This window comes from Homalodisca vitripennis, chromosome 2, assembly GCF_021130785.1.
Source record: "Homalodisca vitripennis isolate AUS2020 chromosome 2, UT_GWSS_2.1, whole genome shotgun sequence".
In the NCBI taxonomy this organism is placed as follows: domain Eukaryota; kingdom Metazoa; phylum Arthropoda; class Insecta; order Hemiptera; family Cicadellidae; genus Homalodisca; species Homalodisca vitripennis.
The window spans coordinates 48,019,089-48,046,337 of record NC_060208.1 but is presented as its reverse complement, the minus strand read 5'-3'; the positions used below and the strand labels follow the sequence as shown (position 1 = coordinate 48,046,337).

The following is a 27,249-nucleotide window of genomic DNA, read 5'->3' as shown; positions in this document are numbered from 1 at the left end:
GTTTGTTTACAAAATTACAAGATGTTGAAAGAAATTACAAAATAAGAGAGGGCTAAATCACCAAGACAAATTTTAAATACAAAAACTTTTACTTTTTAAGATAGCTATTGCTTGTTGTAATGAAACTCATACTTTGATTTTGAATTTTTTAGTTTTGAAAAGTTGAAATATCCTAAATTTGAACTTTTAACAAAAATTTGAGATGTGCTGAAAATTGACAACTGTAACATATTTTTAGAAAGAGTACTTCTTTGATAACCTTGGCTAAAATGTTGATTTGCTAAAAATTTTTAATGTGAAAACCGTACAACTTTGACTATTTGTACTACCCTGTACACAAGAAGCAAAATAAATTAAAACTTTATTTTTCAAAATAATCAGTGAGTAGAGATCTTTATAATGAGAGGTATGGCTCAACCTACCTTTACATTTGAAAATCTTTTAAAAATAACCCCTGCCCTCTCCCTCCCCAAAGTGCCTGTTTGGGGTGTTTTTGGGCGTTAAATATTATTTTCCCGAATACTGTGGGGTTGAAATATAGGGGTTTTCGTTTTCATTGAAACAAAGTAGGTAGGTTTCTCAGTTCAGCCGCTGTACATCGCGGACGGGTGGTCTGCCTCACTATATTTTCCAACAAAAATAACAATACAGTTGAAATACAATGGCCGGTGATGTTACGGAGCATCGACACCAGTAAAGAAGCAAAATTTAGCTAACACTTACTTATATTTTAGCATTTTTAATGATTCTCTAACCATGTTGATATGATAAATAAAAGAGGTTACATGTTCAATAGTCGGATAACATCAGATACCAAACAGAGGGTCAATAACAAAAATAGCATACTGAAATATAGTATTTTCAATATGTTGAAATAATAAGTTAACCTCTATATACAATTACAGAATTATTTTATGTATCCTAAGGCACTTGTCAATATAACTAAGCCTTTCAATTTGGTATGCTATTTTATAGTTTATAACATAAAATCTTCATAACTACAATTCCATTAAACATTTTTGGGTTTGTAAGGATGTACTTAGTACCTTTGAATTCTATTTTTGGAGACTTTAAAGAAAACTGTTCTGCTGATAATCAAATAAACACAATAAAAATATTTTTCAAATATCCATTAAATGCTAATTGTTTTACCTCCCTGCAAATTACATCATAAAATAAAATATTTTCCAGAGAAAATTTCTCCCATGTAGGCCTTCATTTCTTTCAATGGGGCAAATAAGTGTTAGTTTGAAGTAGGATTGTAAGGGGGTGGGTGAGGGCTGAGGCGGTAGCTCACAGGTATTTCTTATGGTTTCTGGAATAGTTTAATACAATAAGGAGATATGTTTTTATTGAAGAATCACATCCCATCTTTGAGAGTTACAATGTTTTTCTATCTTTGCTAGCTTCAAACTTTCTTATAAGAATATTAAAATAGTATGTAAATATTACTTAAATATTTTGATTATTTTCAACAGTTATGTTCATTAAACCGCTTTACCCACTTAACAAAAATTGTCACAGTTCATGCAACTTTCACCATATACTTTAAATGTTATAGAGTCAATATTTGCTAGGTTTTTATCTTCAAGTAAGCTAATCATAGAATGTTGTTCAACCCACATGGACTCTTTAAATGGACCTGCTACCATTAAAATTAGTTTTTAAATAGTCAATAATATTGATAAATCAGCTTATCAATTATCATGCCTACATAAAGCTCTAGAAATAACAGACTAGTCTTACTAGTAGTTTTTTCTAGACCAATTTGTTTGATTTAATGCTCCTTTTATGTTGATTTCAGTTAATAAAAATGCCATGTTGATAAGTATGGTTAAGGAAGTAGTCTATAACACAGTCAAGTATATTATTAGACATGTTTTGTTGGAAACCAGTGCAGTATACAGCAGTGCCTGAGGTCACTGGTTACAGTGTCAGCAGTTGCTGGTTAATGCCCCAACACATGTATTGTTTGTCTGGCTATAATAGTGGATATGTATTGAATGTTATTACACATAACTCTTAATGTGATTACACACATTGGATTATTTCAATTAGGGGTGTGTTTTCTGTATAAAAGTAATATAATTCTATTACTTCATTAATAGTGTTAACCATAATGTGTGTCTTCTCTTGTGCTGTGTTATGAACTGATCAGAAAATACATACAAGTAATGCTATGTTGTGTATTTGCTGCCATTTGTAAACTGGGCTAGCTTTGAAATGTTGCATCAAAATAATGTCAGTGTAAATAGATTGGTTGTGTGCAATTTATTTTCATATTTTTGTTATTTAACATTAAAAGTACATTTATTAGGAACACTATTACCATGGTATCCTTATTCTATCACCTTAGTTTGCTCCAATAGATTACACTATGAGGCACTGTCACATACCTTGTTTAAGTCCATACATACTCAGACAACTTATTCTCCCTTCTCTGTTACGATCTGATGAAATTTACTACAGGTGATGTTAGTAGCTGGTTCGGATGAGTTGGTGATTTTGTGATGGTCGCAAACTTGCTACTTTGGGATTGATGATTAATTCAGATGAGCTACGTTGGTCATCTCCAGAGCTATCTTTCCTTTTTATGATCTTGTTAAAATGCAATCCATAGTTGGTATAGAAGTCCTAAGACAGTAAATCAAGTGGCAGTGTCAATGCATGGTTGCAGTAATTGACCAAACTATTTAGTTTTCTTGTTTATGTAAGTGACTTGACCGTCTAAGAATGGCAGCAAGGCCAGAATCAAATTAGGATGTGTAGCAAGTCATTCAGATCCAGGATGTCAATAAGGTCAAAAATCTTCATGTCACTTTTGTCCCAAGGTTGTTTGTACTTCCATCAGTAACACCCTCCTTGGTCAGTGGTGCAGTAATATCTTTATGTTGTGTAACGCCTCACAGTCCTTCAAAGGTTTATCAGTAACTAATACTTTGCTGCCATTAACAATTTTAATTCTAAGAACCACTTTTTAAAATATGTATGGACACAGTTTTTAATTCATTATCGTTGAAAAAGATGTTATGGAAACCCACACTTTTTCATGAAAGCTGTGAATTCTTTTGCTTGGGTTCAGTGAAATTCCCTTCCAACTCCTTTGAAATCTCTGAATAACTATGACCAGTTTGCTTTAGATAACACCATATTTTAAGCAGCAGATTATAGTATCCGTGTTGCCCTGGGTTTTCTAAGTTCACATTGCAAACAAAATGAATGTAGCACAAATGAAGGGAGCACCTCACACTAAAACATGGGATATATTTTTAAAAGAACTTAATGTTTTGTTAGGTCTTGTTTGTTTAGGTTTTCCTGAGTATTGTAATATACCACACGCTAGAAGAATACATAGAAATCATTTTTATTATATTTGTATAAGAAAATATAAATGTGAATATCTACGTTACAAATATTTATAAGAAAAAAAAACTGTTTATACCTACTGCAGTTTTATACGTTTACTCATTGTTCTTCAACAATATTTATATTCCTGTGTTTTTAACTATGGGAATAATCATTACTCTGCATCAGAATATATAATAATCATCTTCATACTATAGTAATATCTTTATTCTATATATATAGTATCTTTATACTATAAGATATACTTTATATGTTTAATGCCTCACAGTCCTCCAAAGGTCTATCAGTCACTAATACTTTGCTACCAATAACAATCTTAATTCTAAGAACTACTTTTTAAAATATGTATGGACACAGTTTTTAATTCATTATCATTGAAAGAGATGTGATGGAGACCCGCACTTTTTCATGAAAGCTGTGAATTTTTTTGCTTGGGTTCAGTGAAATTCCCTTCCAACTCCTTTGAAATCTCTGAATAACTATGGATGATAGTATCCGTGTTGCCCCGGGTTTTCTAAGTTCACATTGCAAACAAAATGAATGTAGCACAAATAAGGGAGCACCCCACACTAAAACATGGGATATATTTTTAAAAGAAATTAATGTTTTGTAAGGGTCTTGTTTGTTTAGGTTTTCCTGATTATTGTAATATATCACATGCCAGAAGAATACATCGAAATCATTTGTATTATATTTGTATATGAAAATATAAATGTGAATATCTACATTACAAATATTTATAATAAAAAAAACTGTTTATACCTACTGCAGTTTTATACGTTTACTCATTGTTCTTCAACAATATTTATATTCCTGTGTTTTTAACTGTGGGAATAATCATTACTCTGCCTCAAAATATATAATAATCATCTTCATATTAGAAATTGCAGAATTTCTTAAATTTTTTGTAATTTTAAATAAAAACAACTTTATGTTCAATGGTAGTTAAGTTCTGATTGTTCCCATAAAGATTGTATATTTTGTTCCCTAGTGTATCGCTTTAACCCATTGGCTTATACATATTTTTACTATCAGCTCATCTGGAGTTATCCTATTAAAAATGCTAAAAACGTAAGGGTTTTGTTATATGTTTATAAAAAAAATTATTTTTCAAGTTATTTGGTTATATTTTATATCTTTTTGGATTAACATGAAATGGGCTTTAATAATAAATAGATAGTAATATATTTGGTCCTAATTTAAAAGTAATAATGCTGTACAAACTAAAAAAGTTTTGGAATTTTTTAAATTAAAATTTTTTTTGTTTACTCAAATAATATAAAATAAAATACCCCATTGTTCCTTTTATTTTATTTGAAATGTATTTCTCCACCTAGCAATACTAGAATATGTGAATATATATGCATAGTTTGTCAGAATAAATGTTTTTTCTAAATACTGAAAATTCCAAGAATATTGATTTTTTTCTCTTGTAGTACACTAATATTCTTATAGTAACTTATTATTCATTTAAATTTCAATTATCTGTAGTATTACAGTTTTTCTTATGTTTTACAACAATATTAGTTTAATTTATACTAACATTTGGTTGAAAAAGGAGTTAAAAAAAATTATTTAGATGGCGCTGTACTTGTCACGGAACGGTTCCGTGATATAAATTTTGAGCCCAGACTAGCTGTCACGGAACCGTTCCGTAATACAAGGCCAGTAGGTTAATAAGTATTTTTTTAAGAACTCTAACAATCAAAAAAATATTTTGTTTATGTGTCCCCTATTAAATGGAAGATATTTTGATTAAAAGTGGATTTTTAACTTTAAATTTCAACGTTTACTGTTTTTAGTGTTTTTCATTCATTCAACATTTCTTTGGATTTGTTTATTATCTTTATTTTCATAATTAACTTTTTTATGTATAAATTATTACATTTTCATGTTCAGCATTTATAGTTATTTTGCATTACATAAAATGATCTTAGTAAAAATGGTACTAAGACACCCATGCTAGAAGAAAGCTCAAGTTATGTGGTAACGTTGTTGCAGTAAATGGATTCCCCAAAGCAAGAGGTTTACCACCTCTACAACACTGACACTCCCTCAAGTATGTCTCCAGACAAGGTGTCTCTCAGACCTAAGGTAAGTTTTGTCTCTCGTAGCGTAGAAAACTGAGTCCTTAATCGTGTTTCTGTTTGTAATTATTAATAATGTTAATAGCGTAAAAGATAAAGTATGATTGTTATTCTTATGGTACAAGATGTACCAATGGATATATGTTCCTTTTGTTATACTTGAGGTACAAATTTAGTCCCCATTATTGCAGGCTTATGCTTATAAAATAAATTGCCAGATAATTACCAATAAATCACCAATTACAAATTATTAATAAATTATACTAATAGAGAATATCTACTTGCAAGGATTTATAAACTCAATTCTTGGCTTTTAATAAATTCTTTTTATAGCACTAAGGAATTTATATCACTGTCTTATAATTTAAGACCGGGTGTTTATAAATAAATATCAGAGTTTCAACATGTTGTAGTATTTATTATATAAAACGTAAAATTATAATTAATACATTTAATTAAAGAGCAACATGAAATAGTTATACCTACAGGTGTTTAATGTGAGCTCCATTCATCACATGACACTCAGTTCTTCCCAAACTCTGATCAATGTGTCTGGAGTGATTGTTTGACAGCTGTTTCAATCCTGTTCCTTAAGTCGGGTAGGTTAGCTGGTAACGGAGGCACATACACACAATCCTTTATGAATCTCCAAAGAAAGAAATCACATGGTGTTAGGTCAGGTGAACGTGAAGGCTATGCGAAACAATTTATAGATTTTAAAATTAAATTTAAAAAAAGCTACAAAGTGTTAAAATCCCAATATTCATTTATAAACTCCCGGTATATAAATATATGTATTTGATGTGATATTGATTTCAGTTTATACTTATGCCTTAATATTTTTTTTAGTACATCTTATTGAAATGTTTTGTGAATTAGCTGTATTTTAAGCTGGCTATATAATATTGTGTTTATTGCATTAAAAACATTCTTAAAAAACTGAAGGTTTCATAAGTTCAGTGCAAGTAATAAGTTAAAGGACTAATCAATTTTAATATGTGATTTATGTTTCTCTCATAGGAAATTCTTTATTTATATCGCCTATATCTTTTACTGTTGAACAATAAAAGCTAATTGGTTTATTAATATCTTTTATTTTCTGTGATTTTTCTTAATTCTTATTTTTCATTTGTATTACGCCATTTTGTAATTTTAACTGTTTGAACCTTCGAAGTGCTGTCTCGATCGGAACGGTTAAAACATTGGTTCATAAATTCCATTGTCATTTCATTAATTATTTTCATATTAAGATATATTTCATATGGTGTTACTTGGAAATAATTTCTCCTCAAAATATGACACAATCAAAATTTTTATAAGTCAGCTGTATTTACATCAGTTGAGCGTCTTGTTGTCAGTCTTTTGTTTATATAATGACTTCTATCCTATGAAATAATAGTTCAGTGTTATATATGTTTATATAGAAATAAATACAAAATATTTTGTATATAATGGATTTTAATTTTGATATCTTAGTATGTGATAAAAATATGGGCTAAGTAAAAATTTCTTTAAAAAATTTGAAGTTTTCAAAAAGATCTTAAATAATGGTAAGTGGTTTAATTTATTATTCTATCATCATCCTTACTTTCTGAAAAAATATGTATTATATATAGTAAAGCACTAGTTTAAAATAAATAGTATATAAAACAATTATGTGTGGGGTAGCAAAAATGTCTCAGGACTGAGTCTAATAAACAAAATAAGTCTATAAGTAATCACTGGTTGTGATATATTTTATTATAAATTACTCATTACATTCTTACCATACACTATGAGGACTGCAATGTAATGCAGTGTGTGAGGTTGCTGTGGTTTGCATTCTGGTGTCCTCTACATTTCAATGTTCTCATATGATACTGTTTAATTTGCTAAACAGAGAGACGGGTGGACAAGACTATTGGTGTTGGCAGCAGTGTCAACAACCCTCGGATCAGCTGTTCCGTTCGGTTACAACATTGGAGTTATCAATACACCTGCTCCAGTATGTACACTTATTCAGTATTAATGTTCTTATTAGGTATCAAATGGTAATACATCAGTCATCGCAATGTTGTGGTTTCACAGGACCAAACAACTAAAATATCATATAACACATTCCTTTTAATTCAACTAAAAATGTTGTACATAAGTTCAGTATATTGTTTGTACTGTTCACAAATCTTTGAGAATTATTAATATCATGTGAATAAGGTGCCTTAAAATAGCTTACCCATTAAGGCTGTTCTTGTTTTTTATGTGAATTTAGTTTTTTTAGTACTTTAAGCATTTCTTGTATTAATTTTACACTACATACATTTTAGAAGAAAAGAATCCATAAAAAAACATCAATTTTGAAGAAGATTCCTAAAATTGTCATGTAATCTTATTGTATAATCCAAAGCACTCATAATTATATTTTTAATTTTCAGTGAATAGATACTTATATTTGAATAACAAAACTGTGTGTGTGTGTTTTTTTTTTTTAATGTGTTTTATTTTCATAATGTATTTCAAGGCAGATTAGTGATAATTAAGAGATTTGTGGTTAGACAACCCTCTTTAATAGTTAAACATATCTCCAAATAACAATTATAACTGACAGTATTTACATTACATTATTTGGGATGTTGTACAAAATTGTTTTGTATAAACATTTAAATATATTTTAAAACACAATATTTTGTAGAAGTTCCAATTATACGATTGTTGTAAATCTTGATATTTTTGCCTATTTGATAATAAGTTATCGTAATAGTATTTGATCATTTGAAATAAAGAATTAGAAAATTCATTTACAATGTTATAAGTAAGCAGATTTCTCATGTACCATGTTGTAGGTTAAGCAAATCTACAGATTTTTCACATAGTTTTTTTTTATAAAACCCTTCACTAGGCTACTCATTGTTGGCAGGCTACCTACTTTCAATTAAGAGTTTGCGACAAAATCCCATAAACAGGATTAGTGAATGTAATTTTATTCATGAACTACGCGTATAACGTAATATCTGTGATCAGCTGATCCAGCAGTGGTGTAACCAGTCCCTGGCATCATATAGCCTCACACCTGCAGGTCTGGATATGTTGTGGTCAACCATAGTTTCTGCATTTCTTGTTGGTGGCATGATCGGCTCTTTTGCCGGCTCCTGGAGTGCTGACTACGTGGGCAGGTAACACAATGGGAGTTATGTCATTGTTCTTGCGGTAAAAATTAGAACTTCCTTCATATTACATAATTATAATCATAATGGAAAAGTCACTTGGAGAGCAACAAGAACTGAAACTGATTATTTAATTTGCTATCAAATGGCATAATAATTAAATACTGGATAGGCTTAGCAGAAGAATTGATCCCTAAGAGTCATTGTCTCTGCTGTCTAGTTTATTAAAATTGTTGTTTTTAAACTTTACAAAAGTAACTTAAATAACAGTGAATAATATTCCAAAGACTTAAAAATGACCAAAGTTCAATTTTTTTACATGCTTTTTCATACTTTTGTCAAAGAGTATTGTAAAATTAAAAATAGTTTATCAAAACTTGTGTCAATGTACTAGCATTCTTTAACTGTAGCCTATACATAATTTATTCTTGCAGTCCTAAAATAGGCACAAATCTCGTGGCACAGTGAATTAGCCAAAGACTATGAAATATTTTGTTGGAAGACCGTATTTATCGTGCTCTTTTTTACAATATCCATGTTCAAATAAATATTTTAATTTATTCCTCTTATTTCATGCACTGAAATAATTTCTCAAAATTGATCAAGAGCTATAGGACACACTGTACAGTTATTAATGAAATTTTGCTATAGAAGAATGTGCAAGGAGAAAAAATGTGATTTAGTATTTTGTGTTGTGTAGAAAGGGTGCTTTGGTGGTGTCCGATATCTTGGGATGCCTGTCAGCTGTTATGTTCTTCGTCTCCAAGCCTATGTCGTCTGTCACCTGTCTTCTCTTGGCTCGATTTGTTGTGGGTCTCTCTTCAGGTATGGCTCTCTTAAAATTTTTTCAGTTAAAGACTTAATAATTCTTATACAACTTGGCTTTACTGCCTAGAAAGGACAATAGAAATATCACACACATTCCATCAAGTTTAGCAAATTAAATTTTACAGGTCAAAGTGCATGTTCGTATGCAAAGATAGACGGAAAAAACAAAACAAATCAATTTTGATCTGGGTCAGAATGGAAACGTGCAGTCTATTATATAAAGTACAGAAGCAATAGATAACATTCTATTTAGAAGATTAAAACTGTAAAACATTTGTGTGCGAGAGTCATTCAATAAGTAACAAAAGAAATTACTACTGCTCAAAAGCGGCTCAATTATCCATAATAAACTTTTAGGACATAAAGTTGATAACTTTGTGATGATATCTGAACAGCTGTTCAATCATATTTTGTAAACATAGCCTCAAATATACTTCAGTTAACAATGGCAAGTCCGCTCAAGAATTGCATCATGGGAGAGCAATGTGCCGTAATCAGATTTTTAGTTGTGGAAGGTGAGAAAGGTTGTAAAATCCATGTAAGAATGTTAAGAAGTGTACAGAGACAATAGTTTTTTATGTGTTAATTCAGGGCAGTAGGTGTATCGCTGTTGAATTGATAAGTCTAAATCTAATTGAAAAAAATGTTTTAAAATCTTACAAGCTGCAGTACAAGAAAACCTATGCGAGATGGGTGCCCAGACATCTTACTAGCTCTCACATAAAAATCCAGTCAACAGTAGAAAAATCTATATTTGTGTGAAGGAGAAGGCTTTCTGAAAAGAATTGTAACAAGTGATGAAACATGGATCCATCATTATGAACCAAACTCAAAACGACAGAGCCTTGAGAATATTTAGATTCCATTTTTTAATGTATGGACTAATTTCTTTTTAAAACTAATTTGCCCTCTTTCCATTTTAGTTCTGGCTAACTCCCAGTAAAAAAAAAAACACATTTTTAATGCATGTTTGTTTTCTTATACACATAATTAGATATAGACCCCACAGTGCCTTACTAGAGGTGGTGCGAACACAATACAACAGTTATTTTATAAAAACTGAATTTTATATTTTATAGATCTTGAATTATCAAAATTTCTCCTTTGTTTAATTTACTTTAAAACTGAAAAACTGCTTTTGGGGTTAAATTTCCTTTTGTATTTCATATTAGTGGAGTATTCAACTTTTGATACTCCAGGAAGATACATGATGATTGAATATTTATAACGATGACGAAATTAAATTGGACAAACTATGTGACAGGATTGACACTCAGTGTTATGCCGATGTATCTGATGGAACTTGCACCAGATTCGGTGCGTGGGGCAGTGGCAGTCCTCACCACATTTGGTGTGACATTCGGCGTACTCCTTGCTCAGTTCATGGGACTTGATTGGCTACTGGGTTAGTGATTAGCTCTTTATCTTTGATACTTCTAGGTAAGTTTATTCTTTAAATAGTGTTAGTAAAATAATAATTTATCTGTTGGTCTTTACTATACAGAATAAATTACATTATATTTTAATAACTGTGTGTGTGTGTTTGTAATTTTATTAAATATTATGGTTGCTTCCGATTAAATCGAATTAAATAATTTGTGGTATTCTAATTAAGCCTTAGTAATCAGTTGTTGAAGTAGTCATATGATAAGTATTATCTATTACTGTATAATTACTATAGTTTTTAAGAAACTGTTATTAATTATTAAATTATTTTGTAGAGTTTTGGCTTAATAAGGATTGTTTAATCCTTTTAACAGTTGATGCATAAAAGTATATTCATTGCAGAGTTATAAGAATGTACTACTGATGTAATTTATCGTTTCCAGGGTTTTGCTGTGTTTATTCAGGGTGCATTCTATTTTACAGTGTAGCATCATTATTACTATGCTTTAGTTATAATAACATTTACTAGAGAACGGTTGTTCCTAATGTTGCATTGTGTTCGTCATCGTTTTATACACGTCAGCATCATATGTATTTAAGATCTGTTCCAAAAGTGTATGACCATATTGTTTTGAGTAAACAAATTAAAAATAGTATTACATACAAGAATATTTATTCAGTCGACTTAAGCTCACATACTTAGATAAATCATGTGAATGGAACATTATATGTATTGGCTGTAGATACCTGAATATTTCATACATTGTTCTTGTTCAGGCTTCGTTTACTAACATGTATTTAGCAAAAAAATGTTCTTATACACATATAAAAACATTAACTAAAAATGTTCAAACTATCAACATGTGGTTATAAGTTTCAAAGTAAGCGCTTATGTCTAAGGAGCTTCGTGCAGTCACAACATCCCACCTTTAAATAACAAGTATTCAGGTTGTCTTATGGCACAACCACATCCAAAAGTTCTCATCTGGTCTAGTATCTTTTGTAATGTTGATAAGGTTGTATCGGTTTGTAAGGCTCATAGTGGTAGATCTTGCTAATATTTATATTCCAGCTGTTCATTTGTTTGATATTGTGAATTGATTTTGATCAATATTGTTCAAACAATCAACTGCAAAAAGAATCCCTGGTTGTATCAGATAGGAACAGGTTTTCCTTATTATGGTTCTATCAGTTTTCAAAATCTTAGATCTGGATTTTTCAGCTTTTACGTACATGGTCCGATATGCAAACAGTCGATGACTGTACCTGACCTTTGGATATTTGAAATCCAAAATATGATCCAGGAAAGAATGACTGCAAATTAATCACCTAAATTGTGTTATTGTCTTCATTTTTCTATTGTCTATGTATTTTTTTTACCTCTCTTGAAGTGCACATAGATCAACTTCTTCCAAGAGTAGAGGAAGTTTTGACAAATTATCTATCTAACAAAATTTCATCAAAAATTAGGCAGGACTATACCCATTAGCCAGGAAAAAAGGGACATCTTTATTATATTTCAAGGCAGCTTTATCTATTTTTACAGCTGCCTGTAGAACCATTACTTTGATGAAATCTTGGACTGCTCATCCAGCATTTAAAGTTATAAATCCTAGAGAATCTGCAAAATTCAAAATTCTTTAAAATTAAAAAATGATTTCGGCTTTCTAAAAAACAATTTTTAAGAATTCCATATCTAGAAAATGTTGACAAATTCCTCAATAACTTCAGTAGCTTAAGGATTATTCAAAAGTGGTCAAAGTATCTGGAAAATGGATATCTTGGTCTCAGGCAACGAGCTTTGTAAGGTCTTCTATCTTTCAAATATTGTGTAGGTTTTTTGTCAGGAAAGGTTGATTTATGGCACTCCCTTGCTCAGTCTACACTTGGTGCTGGTACTGGTGTCCCCACATTCTCCACGGCACAGCACTCCCCACACTCTCAGAAAGTACCTTATCACAATCCGAGGGCTCAGACAAAATTCTCTGCAAGCCCTCTTATCTTACTGAAGATTTGTTTTGTTTCGTTGCCAGGAATGCCTATGGCACCATTTTCTCAGTCTACACTCAGTACTGACACTGATGTCACCCACGGCACTCCCCATACTCCCAAAGAACCTCATGTATCTGTATACAGTCAAAGGGCTCGGGCAAAAAAACTTTGTAAGGGCTCTTTACATATTCAAGATTAGTTTTGTTTCGTTGCCAGCCATGGGACTCCCCACACTCTCAGAGAGCTCGATGTACTTGTACACTGTTGAAGTGTTCAGACAATAATCTTTTCAAAGCCTCTTTTTCATACTCAAGATTGATGTTATTTTGTTGACAGGAACGGCTGACCTATGGCACTACTTGCTCAGTCTACACTTGGTACTGATATTGGTGTCAGCCACGGCACTCCCCACACTTCCAGAGAGTCCCAAGTACCTTTACATAGTCCGAGGGCTCAGGCAACGCGCTTTAAAAGGTCTCATATTTTCTATTTTTCTTTGATTCGTTTCTAAAATGTTGTGTATAACGGTTCTTACAATAGATTTGTGTGTTAGAGCCACATATTGGTCTATTCATTCAAATTTCATATATCGTATCACTTGGGAAAAGGGAAAAAATATTTGCATATTTAATCTATTTTCCAGGTCTATATAAATGTTTTTTATGAAAATGTTAATAAGTATTCATATACAAATTCTAGTGGTGGGCGAAACTAAGTTTTTTTCAAATCTCAAATGCGATTCCGAATCTTCTTCAAAAATCGATTCTTGATTTTCAAATTATAATAGTTTTTTATAACTTAAATATTATTCAACCAAAATCATTACAAATACAATTTCTGTCACTCTTAAACCTACAGAGACAGTCTGACAATATAAACAGTAATCCAAGAATATCACTCTGTAAAGGGATTTTTAGTGGTTCAGAGAACCTGCATTTTCAGAAAATATTTATATTACCTACTTTCTACTTTGGTTTGATGGATTCTAATATCAAATCAAATAAAAAAAAAAAAACACTTTACTCAGAAAGTACAATATCTACCACTGATAACTAACTCCTATTCTATAATGAAAAATTCATCAATCTAGCCTCTAAGTTTTTCAATCACCGTAGGGCCGAAGCTTTTCATAGAGCAACACAGAATTTGACTTAGCATTCCCCTTCTTTTCCATTCTAAAGATACACTGAGAAGATATTCTTGCCAGTAAACTTTTAATTTTAAATTTATTCTTAAAACCGTTGATCAGCTTGTTGTGTAACAGAATTGTCAAGATTACGAGGCTACCCGGCAGAGGAGGTTGCGCATGAGCTGGAACTGGGAGAGGGGCGAGGTGATACAAGAGGAGAGTGGGGAGTGGCATCATTGCTGTCTACACCCTCCATGAGACTGCCACTTGCCCTTGTGTGTGCGCTACAGGCTGGCCAACAGTGCAGTGGCATCAATGCTGTGAGTCCTCTATTGTACTTAGTTATTGTTTTATTTATCTATAGTAAAACATAGGATTGTATTTTTCAATATCTTAGCCATATTTGTGGAGAAATTTATACCAAATATAAAATGTGGTGTATAGGCAAGAATAGTCTAGACTGTTTCATTAAAATTTAAGTAATTAAGTAAATAACATTGTGATGGTTCCACTATATCTGGGTAAAATAACAAAAATGTTACAAAATTGGTGTGGACCATATATACCAAAAGTTTATTTAATCAGAATCAACAAAATCCATTACCTACATTGTGGACCAAGTAAGCACACCAGACATCAAATGTGCAGGTCCATGATGTGAGATATTGTGTTAGCAGTGATGGGATCAGCTTCAGCTAGCGTGAGAACTTCTGTGATCATAACTTTCTCGTCACCCTCTAGCCCAGTAGATAACATCTATATTCAAACATCTGGAACATAATTTTATATCTGATGTTTGTAAGGACTACAAAAGAGAATGTACTTGCCACCTAATTGTCATTCTAACTGTATCCATTACAAATTTGTTTAAGGTATTCTACTACTCAACACGGATCTTCCAATCTGCGGGGATGAGCCAGACAGGTGCGCAGTATGCCAACCTGGGTGCTGGAGTCATCAACTTTAGCATGTCGGCAGCAATGATACCCGTGGTCAATAGCGAATTACGTGGAAGATATTTTAGATTAAAAGTGGATTTTTAACTTTAAATTTCAACGTTTACTGTTTTTAGTGTTTTTCATTCATTCAACATTTCTTTGGATTTGGTTTATTATCTTTATTTTCATAAATTAACTTTTTTATGTATAAATTATTACATTTTCATGTTCAGTATTTATAGTTATTTTGCATTACATAAAATGATCTTAGTAAAAATGGTACTAAGACACCCAATGCTAGAAGAAAGCTCAAGTTATGTGGAACGTTGTTGCAGTAAATGGATTCCCCAAAGCAAGAGGTTTTACCACCTCTACAACACTGACACCCCTCAGTAATGTCTCCAGACAAGGTGTCTCTCAGACCTAAGGTAAGTTTTGTCTCTCGTTAGCGTAGAAAAAGCTGAGTTCCTTAATCGTGTTTCTGTTTGTAATCATTAATAATGTTAATAGCGTAAAAGATAAAAGTATGATTGTTATTCTTATGGTACAAGATGTTCCAATGGATATATGTTCCTTTTGTTATACTTGAGGTACAAATTTAGTCCCCATTATTGCAGGCTTATGCTTATAAAATAAATTGCCAGATAATTACCAATAAATCACCAATTACAAATTATTAATAAATTATACTAATAGAGAATATCTACTTGCAAGGATTTTTAAACTCAATTCTTGGCTTTTAATAAATTCTTTTTATAGCAATAAGGAATTTATATCACTGTCTTTACTATTTAAGACCGGGTGTTTATAAATACATATAAGAGTTTCAACATGTTGTAGTAGTATTTATTATATAAAACGTAAAATTATAATTAATACATTTAATTAAAGAGCAACATGAAATAGTTATACCTACAGGTGTTTAATGTGAGCTCCATTCATCACATGACACTCAGTTCTTCCCAAACTCTGATCAATGTGTCTGGAGTGATTATTTGACAGCTGTTTCAATCCTGTTCCTTAGTCCGGTTAGGTTAGCTGGTAACGGAGGCACATGCACACAATCCTTTATGAATCTCCAAAGAAAGAAATCACATGGTGTTAGGTCAGGTGAACGTGAAGGCTATGCGAAACAATTTATAGATTTTAAAATTAAATTTAAAAAAAGCTACAAAGTGTTAAAATCCCAATATTCATTTATAAACTCCGGTATATAAATATATGTATTTGATGTGATATTGATTTCAGTTTATACTTATGCCTTAATGTTTTTTTAGTACATCTTATTGAAATGTTTTGTGAATTAGCTGTATTTTAAGCTGGCTATATAATATTGTGCTTATTGCATTAAAAACATTCTTAAAAAACTGAAGGTTTCATAAGTTCAGTGCAAGTAATAAGTTAAAGGACTAATCAATTTTAATATGTGATTTATGTTTCTCTCATAGGAAATTCTTTATTTATATCGCCTATATCTTTTACTGTTGAACAATAAAAGCTAATTGGTTTATTAATATCTTTTATTTTCTGTGATTTTTTCTTATTTTTTATTTGTATTACGCCATTTTGTAATTTTAACTGTTTGAACCTTCGAAGTGCTGTCTCGATCGGAACGGTTTAAAACATTGGTTCATAAATTCCATTATTTCATTAATTATTTTCATATTAAGATATATTTCATATGGTGTTACTTGGAAATAATTTCTCCTCAAAATATGACACAATCAAAAAATTTTTATAAGTCAGCTGTATTTACATCAGTTGAGCGTCTTGTTGTCAGTCTTTTGTTTATATAATGACTTCTATCCTATGAAATAATAGTTCAGTGTTTATATATGTTTATATAGAAATAAATACAAAATATTTTGTATATAATGGATTTTAATTTTGATATCTTAGTATGTGATATAAATATGGGCTAAGTAAAAATTTCTTTAAAAAATTTGAAGTTTTCAAAAAGATCTTAAATAATGGTAAGTGGTTTAATTTATTATTCTATCATCATCCTTATTTTCTGAAAAAATATGTATTATATATAGTAAGGCACTAGTTTAAAATAAATAGTATATAAAACAATTATGTGTGGGGTAGCAAAAATGTCTCAGGACTGGGTCTAATAAACAAAATAAGTCTATAAGTAATCATTGGTTGTGATATATTTTATTATAAATTACTCATTACATTCTTACCATACACTATGAGGACTGCAATGTAATACAGTGTGTGAGGTTGCTGTGGTTTGCATTCTGGTGTCCTCTACATTTCAATGTTCTCATATGATACTGTTTAATTTGCTAAACAGAGAGACGGGTGGACAAGACTATTGGTGTTGGCAGCAGTGTCAACAACCCTCGGATCAGCTGTTCCGTTCGGTTACAACATTGGAGTTATCAATACACCTGCTCCAGTATGTACACTTATTCAGTATTAATGTTCTTATTAGGTATCAAAGGTAATACATCAGTCATCGCAATGTTATGGTTTCACAGGACCAAACAACTAAAATATCATATAACACATTCCTTTTAATTCAACTAAAAATGTTGTACATAAGTTCAGTATATTGTTTGTACTGTTCACAAATCTTTGAGAATTATTAATATCATGTGAATAAGGTGCCTTATAATAGCTTACCCATTAAGGCTGTTCTTGTTTTTTATGTGAATTTAGTTTTTTTAGTACATTAAGCATTCCTTGTATTACTTTTACACTACATACATTTTAGAAGAAAAAAATCCATAAAAAAACATCAATTTTGGAGAAGATTCCTAAAATTGTCATGTAATCTTATTGTATGATCCAAAGCACACATAATTATATTTTTAATTTTCAGTGAATAGATACTTATATTTGAATAACAAAACTGTGTGTGTGTGTGTTTTTTTTTTTTTTTTAATGTGTGTTATTTTCATAATGTATTTCAAGGCAGATTAGTGATAACTAAGAGATTTGTGGTTAGACAACCCTCTTTAATAGTTAAACATATCTCCAAATAACAATTATAACTGACAGTATTTACATTACATTATTTGGGATGTTGTACAAAATTGTTTTGTATAAACATTTAAATATATTTTAAAACACAATATTTTGTAGAAGTTCCAATTATACGATTGTTGTAAATCTTGATATTTTTGCCTATTTGATAATAAGTTATCGTAATAGTATTTGATCATTTGAAATAAGGAATTAGAAAATTCATTTACAATGTTATAAGTAAGCAGATTTCTCATGTACCATGTTGTAGGTTAAGCAAATCTACAGATTTTTCCCATAGTTTTTTTTATAAAACCCTTCATTAGGCTACTCATTGTTGGCAGGCTACCTACTTTCAATTAAGAGTTTGCTGCAAAATCCCATAAACAGGATTAGTGAATGTAATTTTATTCATGAACTACGCGTATAACGTAATATCTGTGATCAGCTGATCCAGCAGTGGTGTAACCAGTCCCTGGCATCATATAGCCTCACACCTGCAGGTCTGGATATGTTGTGGTCAACCATAGTTTCTGCATTTCTTGTTGGTGGCATGATCGGCTCTTTTGCCGGCTCCTGGAGTGCTGACTACGTGGGCAGGTAACACAATGGGAGTTATGTCATTGTTCTTGCGGTAAAAATTAGAACTTCCTTCATATTACATAATTATAATCATAATGGAAAAGTCACTTGGAGAGCAACAAGAACTGAAACTGATTATTTAATTTGCTATCAAATGGCATAATAATTAAATACTGGATAGGCTTAGCAGAAGAATTGATCCCTAAGAGTCATGGTCTCTGCTGTCTAGTTTATTAAAATTGTTGTTTTTTAAACTTTACAAAAGTAACTTAAATAACAGTGAATAATATTCCAAAGACTTAAAAATGACCAAAGTTCAATTTTTTTACTAGCTTTTTCATACTTTTGTCAAAGAGTATTGTAAAATTAAAAATAGTTTATCAAAACTTGTGTCAATGTACTAGCATTCTTTAACTGTTGCCTATACATAATTTATTCTTGCAGTCCTAAAATAGGCACAAACCTCGTGGCACAGTGAATTAGCCAAAGACTATGAAATATTTTGTTGGAAGACTGTATTTATCGTGCTCTTTTTTACAATATCCATGTTCAAATAAGTACTTTAATTTATTCCTCTTATTTCATGCACTGAAATAATTTCTCAAAATTGATCAAGAGCTATAGGACACACTGTACAGTTATTAATGAAATTTTGCTATAGAAGAATGTGCAAGGAGAAAAAATGTGATTTAGTATTTTGTGTTATGTAGAAAGGGTGCTTTGGTGGTGTCCGATATCTTGGGATGCCTGTCAGCTGTTATGTTCTTCGTCTCCAAGCCTATGTCGTCTGTCACCTGTCTTCTCTTGGCTCGATTTGTTGTGGGTCTCTCTTCAGGTATGGCTCTCTTAAAATTTTTTCAGTTAAAGACTTAATAATTCTTATACAACTTGGCTTTACTGCCTAGAAAGGACAATAGAAATATCACACACATTCCATCAAGTTTAGCAAATTTAATTTTACAGGTCAAAGTGCATGTTCGTATGCAAAGATAGATGGAAAAAACAAAACAAATCAATTTTGATCTGGGCCAGAATGGAAACGTGCAGTCTATTATATAAAGTACAGAAGCAATAGATAACATTCTATTTAGAAGATTAAAACTGTAAAACATTTGTGTGCGAGAGTCATTCAATAAGTAACAAAAGAAATTACTACTGCTCAAAAGCGGCTCAATTATCCATAATAAATTTTTAGGACATAAAGTTGATAACTTTGTGATGATATCTGAACAGCTGTTCAATCATATTTTGTAAACATAGCCTCAAATATACTTCAGTTAACAATGGCAAGTCCGCTCAAGAATTGCATCATGGGAGAGCAATGTGCCGTAATCAGATTTTTAGTTGTGGAAGGTGAGAAAGGTTGTAAAATCCTTGTAAGAATGTTAAGAAGTGTACAGAGACAATAGTTTTTTATGTGTTAATTCAGGGCAGTAGGTGTATCGCTGTTGAATTGATAAGTCTAAATCTAATGGAAAAAAATGTTTTAAAATCTTACAAGCTGCAGTACAAGAAAACCTATGCGAGATGGGTGCCCAGACATCTTACTAGCTCTCACATAAAAATCCAGTCAACAGTAGAAAAATCTATATTTGTGTGAAGGAGAAGGCTTTCTGAAAAGAATTGTAACAAGTGATGAAACATGGATCCATCATTATGAACTAAACTCAAAACGACAGAGCCTTGAGAAGATTTAGATTCCATTTTTTAATGTAGGGACTAATTTCTTTTTAAACCTAATTTGCCCTCTTTCCATTTTAGTTCTGGCTAACTCCCAGTAAAAAAAACACATTTTTAATGCATGTTTGTTTTCTTATACACATAATTAGATATAGACCCCACAGTGCCGTACTAGAGGTGGTGCGAACACAATACAACAGTTATTTTATAAAAACTGAATTTTATATTTTATAGATCTTGAATTAGCAAAATTTCTCCTTTGTTTAATTTACTTTAAAACTGAAAAACTGCTTTTGGGGTTAAATTTCCTTTTGTATTTCATATTAGTGGAGTATTCAACTTTTGATACTCCAGGAAGATACATGATGATTGAATATTTATAACGATGACAAAATTAAATTGGACAAACTATGTGACAGGATTGACACTCAGTGTTATGCCGATGTATCTGATGGAACTTGCACCAGATTCGGTGCGTGGGGCAGTGGCAGTCCTCACCACATTTGGTGTCACATTCGGCGTACTCCTTGCTCAGTTCATGGGACTTGATTGGCTACTGGGTTAGTGCTTAGCTCTTTATCTTTGATACTTCTAGGTAAGTTTATTCTTTAAATAGTGTTAGTAAAATAATAATTTATCTGTTGGTCTTTACTATACAGAATAAGTTATGTTATATTTTAATAACTGTGTGTGTTTGCAATTTTATTAAATATTATGGTTGCTTCCAATTAAACCGAATGAAATAATTTGTGATATTCTAATTAAGCCATGGTAATCAGTTGTTGAAGGAGTCATTTGATAAGTATTATCTATTACTGTATAATTACTATAATTTGTAAGAAACTGTTATACAGTTTTTTAAATTCCTTTGTAGATTTTTAGTTTTATAAGGATTGTTTAATCCTTTAACAGTTGATACATAAAAGTATATTCATTGCAAAGTTATAAGAATGTACTACTTATGTAATTTATCGTTTTCAAGGTTTTGCTGTGTTTATTCAGGGTATATTCTGTTTTACAGTGTATAGCATCATTATGACCATGCTTTAGTTATAATAACACTTACTAGAGAACAGTTGTTCCTAATGTTACATTGTGTCCGTTATCGTTTTATACACGTCAGCATCATATGTATTTAAGATCTGTTCCAAAAGTGTATGACCATATTGTTTTGAGTAAACAAATTAAAAATAGTATTACATACAAGAATATTTATTCAGTCGACTTAAGCTCACATACTTAGATAAATCATGTGAATGGAACATTATATGTATTGGCTGTAGATACCTGAATATTTTATACATTGTTCTTGTTCAGGCTTCGTTTACTAACATGTATTTAGCAAAAAAATGTTCTTATACACATATAAAAACATTAACTAAAAATGTTCAAACTATCAACATGTGGTTATAAGTTTCAGAGTAAGCGCTTATGTCTAAGGAGCTTCGTGCAGTCACAACATCCCACCTTTAAATAACAAGTATTCAGGTTGTCTTATGGCACAACCACATCCAAAAGTTCTCATCTGGTCTAGTATCTTTTGTAATGTTGATAAGGTTGTATCGGTTTGTAAGGCTCATAGTGGTAGATCTTGCTAATATTTATATTCCAGCTGTTCATTTGTTTGATATTGTGAATTGATTTTGCAACATTGTTCAAACAATCAACTGCAAAAAGAATCCCTTGTTGTATCAGATAGGAACAGGTTTTCCTTATTATGGTTCTATCAGTTTTCAAAATCTTAGATCTGGATTTTTCAGCTTTTACGTACATGGTCCGATATGCAAACAGTCGATGACCATACCTGACCTTTGGATATTTGAAATCCAAAATATGATCCAGGAAAGAAAGACTGCAAATTAATCACCTAAATTGTGTTATTGTCTTCATTTTTCTATTGTCTATGTATTTTTTTTACCTCTCTTGAAGTGCACATAGATCAACTTCTTCCAAGAGTAGAGGAAGTTTTGACAAATTATCTATCTAACAAAATTTCATCAAAAATTAGGCAGGACTATACCCATTAGCCAGGAAAAAAGGGACATCTTTATTATATTTCAAGGCAGCTTTATCTATTTTTACAGCTGCCTGTAGAACCATTACTTTGATGAAATCTTGGACTGCTCATCCAGCATTTAAAGTTATAAATCCTAGAGAATCTGCAAAATTCTTTAAAATTCAAAAATGATTTCGGCTTTCTAAAAATTTTTAAGAATTCCATATCTAGAAAATGTTGACAAATTCCTCAATAACTTCAGTAGCTTAAGGATTATTCAAAAGTGGTCAAAGTATCTGGAAAATGGATATCTTGGTCTCAGGCAACGAGCTTTGTAAGGTCTTCTATCTTTCAAATATTGTGTAGGTTTTTTGTCAGGAAAGGTTGATTTATGGCACTCCCTTGCTCAGTCTACACTTGGTGCTGGTACTGGTGTCCCCACATTCTCCACGGCACGCACTCCCCACACTCTCAGAAAGTACCTTATCACAATCCGAGGGCTCAGACAAAATTCTCTGCAAGCCCTCTTATCTTACTGAAGATTAGTTTTGTTTCGTTGCCAGCCATGGTACTCCCCACACTCTCAGAGAGCTCGATGTACTTGTACACTGTTGAAGTGTTCAGACAATAATCTTTTCAAAGCCTCTTTTACATATTCAAGATTAGTTTTGTTTCGTTGCCAGCCATGGTACTCCCCACACTCTCAGAGAGCTCGATGTACTTGTACACTGTTGAAGTGTTCAGACAATAATCTTTTCAAAGCCTCTTTTACATATTCAAGATTAGTTTTGTTTCGTTGCCAGCCATGGTACTCCCCACACTCTCAGAGAGCTCGATGTACTTGTACACTGTTGAAGTGTTCAGACAATAATCTTTTCAAAGCCTCTTTTACATATTCAAGATTAGTTTTGTTTCGTTGCCAGCCATGGTACTCCCACACTCTCAGAGAGCTCGATGTACTTGTACACTGTTGAAGTGTTCAGACAATAATCTTTTCAAAGCCTCTTTTACATATTCAAGATTAGTTTTGTTTCGTTGCCAGCCATGGTACTCCCCACACTCTCAGAGAGCTCGATGTACTTGTACACTGTTGAAGTGTTTCAGACAATAATCTTTTCAAAGCCTCTTTTTCATACTCAAGATTGGTGTTATTTTGTTGACAGGAACGGCTGACCTATGGCACTACTTGCTCAGTCTACACTTGGTACTGATATTGGTGTCAGCCACGGCACTCCCCACACTTCCAGAGAGTCCCAAGTACCTTTACATAGTCCGAGGGCTCAGGCAACGCGCTTTAAAAGGTCTCATATTTTCTATTTTTCTTTGATTCGTTTCCAAAACAGTTGTGTAACTTAAATATTATTCAAACAAAATCATTATGAATACAATTTCTGTCACTCTTAAACCTACAGAGACAGTCTGACAATATAAACAGTAATCCAAGAATATCACTCTGTAAAGGGATTTTTAGTGGTTCAAAGAACCTTTGATGGATTCTAATATCAAATCAAATAAAAAAAAAACACTTCTCAGAAAGTACAATATCTACCACTGATAACTAACTCCTATTCTATAATGAAAAAGTCATCAATCTAGCCTCTAAGTTTTTCAATCACCGTAGGGCCGAAGCTTTTCATAGAGCAACACAGAATTTGACTTAGCATTCCCCTTCTTTTCCATTCTAAAGATACACTGAGAAGATATTCTTGCCAGTAAACTTTTAATTTTAAATTTATTCTTAAAACCGTTGATCAGCTTGTTGTGTAACAGAATTGTCAAGATTACGAGGCTACCCGGCAGAGGAGGTTGCGCATGAGCTGGAACTGGGAGAGGGGCGAGGTGATACAAGAGGAGAGTGGGGAGTGGCATCATTGCTGTCTACACCCTCCATGAGACTGCCACTTGCCCTTGTGTGTGCGCTACAGGCTGGCCAACAGTGCAGTGGCATCAATGCTGTGAGTCCTCTATTGTACTTTGTTATTGTTTTATTTATCTATAGTAAAACATAGGATTGTATTTTTCAATATCTTAGCCATATTTGTGGAGAAATTATACCAAATATAAAATGTGGTGTATAGGCAAGAATAGTCTAGACTGTTTCATTAAAATTTAAGTAATTAAGTAAATAACATTGTGATGGTTCCACTATATCTGGGTAAAATAACAAAAATGTTACAAAATTGGTGTGGACCATATATAACAAAAGTTTATTTAATCAGAATCAACAAAATCCATTACCTACATTGTGGACCAAGTAAGCACACCAGACATCAAATGTGCAGGTCCATGATGTGAGATATTGTGTTAGCAGTGATGGGATCAGCTTCAGCTAGCGTGAGAACTTCTGTGATCATAACTTTCTCGTCACCCTCTAGCCCAGTAGATAACATCTATATTCAAACATCTAGAACATAATTTTATATCTGATGTTTGTAAGGACTACAAAAGAGAATGTACTTGCCACCTAATTGTCATTCTAACTGTATCCATTACAAATTTGTTTAAGGTATTCTACTACTCAACACGGATCTTCCAATCTGCGGGGATGAGCCAGACAGGTGCGCAGTATGCCAACCTGGGTGCTGGAGTCATCAACTTTAGCATGTCGGCAGCAATGATACCCGTGGTCAATAGCTGCAAGCGTCGCAGTCTGTTACACTTCAGTCTCATCCCTACAACCATCACTCTTGTACTGCTGCCTCTTTCCATCTCCTTCTCGGTAACTACACTGTTACACTTCAGTCTCTTTCTCACAACCATCACTTTTGTACTGCTGTTTGTCTCCATCTCCTTTCTGGTAACTTGCCCTCTACACCATTACACTTCAGCCTCATCCTTACATCCATCACTCTTGTACCTGTATCCATCTCCTTCATGGTAACTTGCCCTCTACACCATTTAACAGAAACTACTGTATTACATGTCAATATTTCTTAAACAATGTACTCTAAATTAAATTATAGATCAAATATAAATTAGTATTTATAAAAAATACAAAATATATTATTAATATTAATTAATTCATAAATTTTAAATACAAACTTATGAATACGCAAATAATCAATATTAAAAGTGAAATCCTCAACACTAAATATTGAGTCAATCTTTATGTATTTAATGTGTTACTTAGAATATTTGAATAACTATAACTTAATGATGAAATAAAGGGTATTATTTATTGAAATTACCCCAAAAGAAGCAATTGAATAGGACTTAAAATTGTGCTTGTTATAAAATACAGAATATTGCTGTAGAAGGATTAAAAATTTGTGTATCGGATGTACAAAATATTACCCTTCATATTTAACCCTTCAGTGGCCATCTTTAAATTTGCAATCTTAGATTTGGATATACTTTTTCAATTGAGAAGTGGTCATTTAGTAAATCATACTGAATTGGCTCATTCTCAGGAATACAAATGTGATATTTGTTTTAAGATATCTGTTCTTTTGAGTTATATGACCAGTTAGACTGTTAAGATTTAAGGCAAAAGTCTAGATACATCGTTATAATTGGAATCATAATTGCAGCTGGTTTGGTGAGTTTATAGGTTATAATAATGAAATAAAAAATCTGTTACAGCAGTATGTAACTGCTTATCTTCTCCAAATTCTAGGTATTGATGGGTTAATATATCTTTATTTGTGTAGGAATCTACTAAAATCTACTGCAAATCTATCATTTCTATATTAAAGAGTTTTAAACGAGTTAATAAATAAGAATGATATCCCCCAAAGTCACAAACTAGAAACATTTAGAGTTTTTCCATTATGTGAAAAAGAGTTAAACCATTACATATCCCAATTTATTTTTAGGCTTGTCAAAGAACTACCAAGGCAAACATAAAGAAGTTACATAATAAATCAAAAATATATATCTCCACTTCATTGGATTTTTCAAATCATCCTTGTGAGAAACCAAATGAAGAGTGCCAATGAATGTTGTTGACTCTTAATAGCTATGTAACCATTGTATCCCGTATACCCGGGCCAGTGAGTATTCTAAGGGCGTCTATAGTCCTAACGTTATGTTCTTTTTTTATAAGTAGCATTAATTAGAACTAGCACTGACAATATGAAATATACAACAGCAATTAGCTAATTATACAAATTATTCTACCTTTTACAGTCTTAACCGTTCTAATTCACCAAATACATGTTACACAGTGACAACTTATTTTGCTCATTGCTTAGCGACATTGAGTTGACAACAGCAGTAGATAGGCCTATATTTCTCCTAATGTCGAAACTCTATGTGGACTTTGTTTTCAGGATGCAGTCAGTTGGATGCCAAACTTCTCCATTTTTTGTGTTCTGTTCTACGTCTTAGTGTATGGCTGTGGTCTAGGACCCATCCCGTATTTTATTGGATCTGGTGAGTATGTTGTTAGATCCTATCTAATTCGAAGTTTAGTGCAATATTTTTGGCCATATTTTATTGTGTACAACGTGATGTTGACAGAGTTGTTTGACGTTGGCCCCCGAGCCCCAGCCATGGCTCTGGGAAGCGTAGCTCAGTGGATTGGGAACCTCACCGTCGGAATGACGTTCCCCATTCTCCAGAGACTTTGGGGACAAAACTGTTTCTACTTATTTGCAGCCAGTACAGCCGCTCTCACTGTTTTTATTCAGTAAGTGAAATCACACGATCTGATGTTTGGTCAAAGTCGGATTAATTTGGAGATTTACTTTTATTTTATAAATTTAGATTCCATAAAACTTGTATTTAATCAGGATAAAACATAGGTCATTGACCTCAACCACAAAAAAAACTTGCTTGTTTGCTGTTGTTTAATTTTATTGTAACCATATCAGATGAAGCTACAACTCTACACAAGCACCTACTTTAAGATGTCCTACTATGCATCTATGGGATCGGTCCACGAGGAGCCAGTAGAAAATTTTAAATGTTAACACTTTGTACCCTGGGTCCTTAATACATGTTTCAACGTGGCTCCCTGGGGGTTTTATGATGCTTTTAAAAAATTCTGTGTTATTAGAGTAATTATGTTATAAACTCATACTATATATCTTTTTAAAGATAGAGATACATACTTTTTTTTAAATGTATACAAATATAAAGTTTATTTTCGAAATAAAATTATTACATAATATTGAATGTTATGTAAAAAAATACAAACAAAGATTTG

At 31.9% G+C, this 27,249-nt stretch overlaps 1 protein-coding gene across 4 annotated transcripts in view; it reads left to right on the top strand.

The window, feature by feature from the left end:
- Nucleotides 1-27,249, top strand: part of LOC124353913 (solute carrier family 2, facilitated glucose transporter member 1-like) — a 66,553-nt gene that overhangs the window by 17,799 nt on the left and 21,505 nt on the right. For 3 of the 4 annotated variants that reach the window (XM_046803968.1, XM_046803967.1, XM_046803969.1), the window contains exons 2-12: nt 5,368-5,460; nt 7,333-7,437; nt 8,451-8,602; nt 9,294-9,418; nt 10,686-10,826; nt 13,136-13,273; nt 14,064-14,248; nt 14,801-14,920; nt 24,727-24,819; nt 26,372-26,474; nt 26,562-26,730. In XM_046803968.1, the coding sequence (XP_046659924.1) occupies nt 5,371-5,460; nt 7,333-7,437; nt 8,451-8,602; nt 9,294-9,418; nt 10,686-10,826; nt 13,136-13,273; nt 14,064-14,248; nt 14,801-14,920; nt 24,727-24,819; nt 26,372-26,474; nt 26,562-26,730 (1,421 nt within the window). In that variant the 5' untranslated portion in view covers nt 5,368-5,370. The remainder of the gene's footprint in view (nt 1-5,367; nt 5,461-7,332; nt 7,438-8,450; nt 8,603-9,293; nt 9,419-10,685; nt 10,827-13,135; nt 13,274-14,063; nt 14,249-14,800; nt 14,921-24,726; nt 24,820-26,371; nt 26,475-26,561; nt 26,731-27,249) is intronic. The other variant, XM_046803970.1, reaches the window with a different exon arrangement.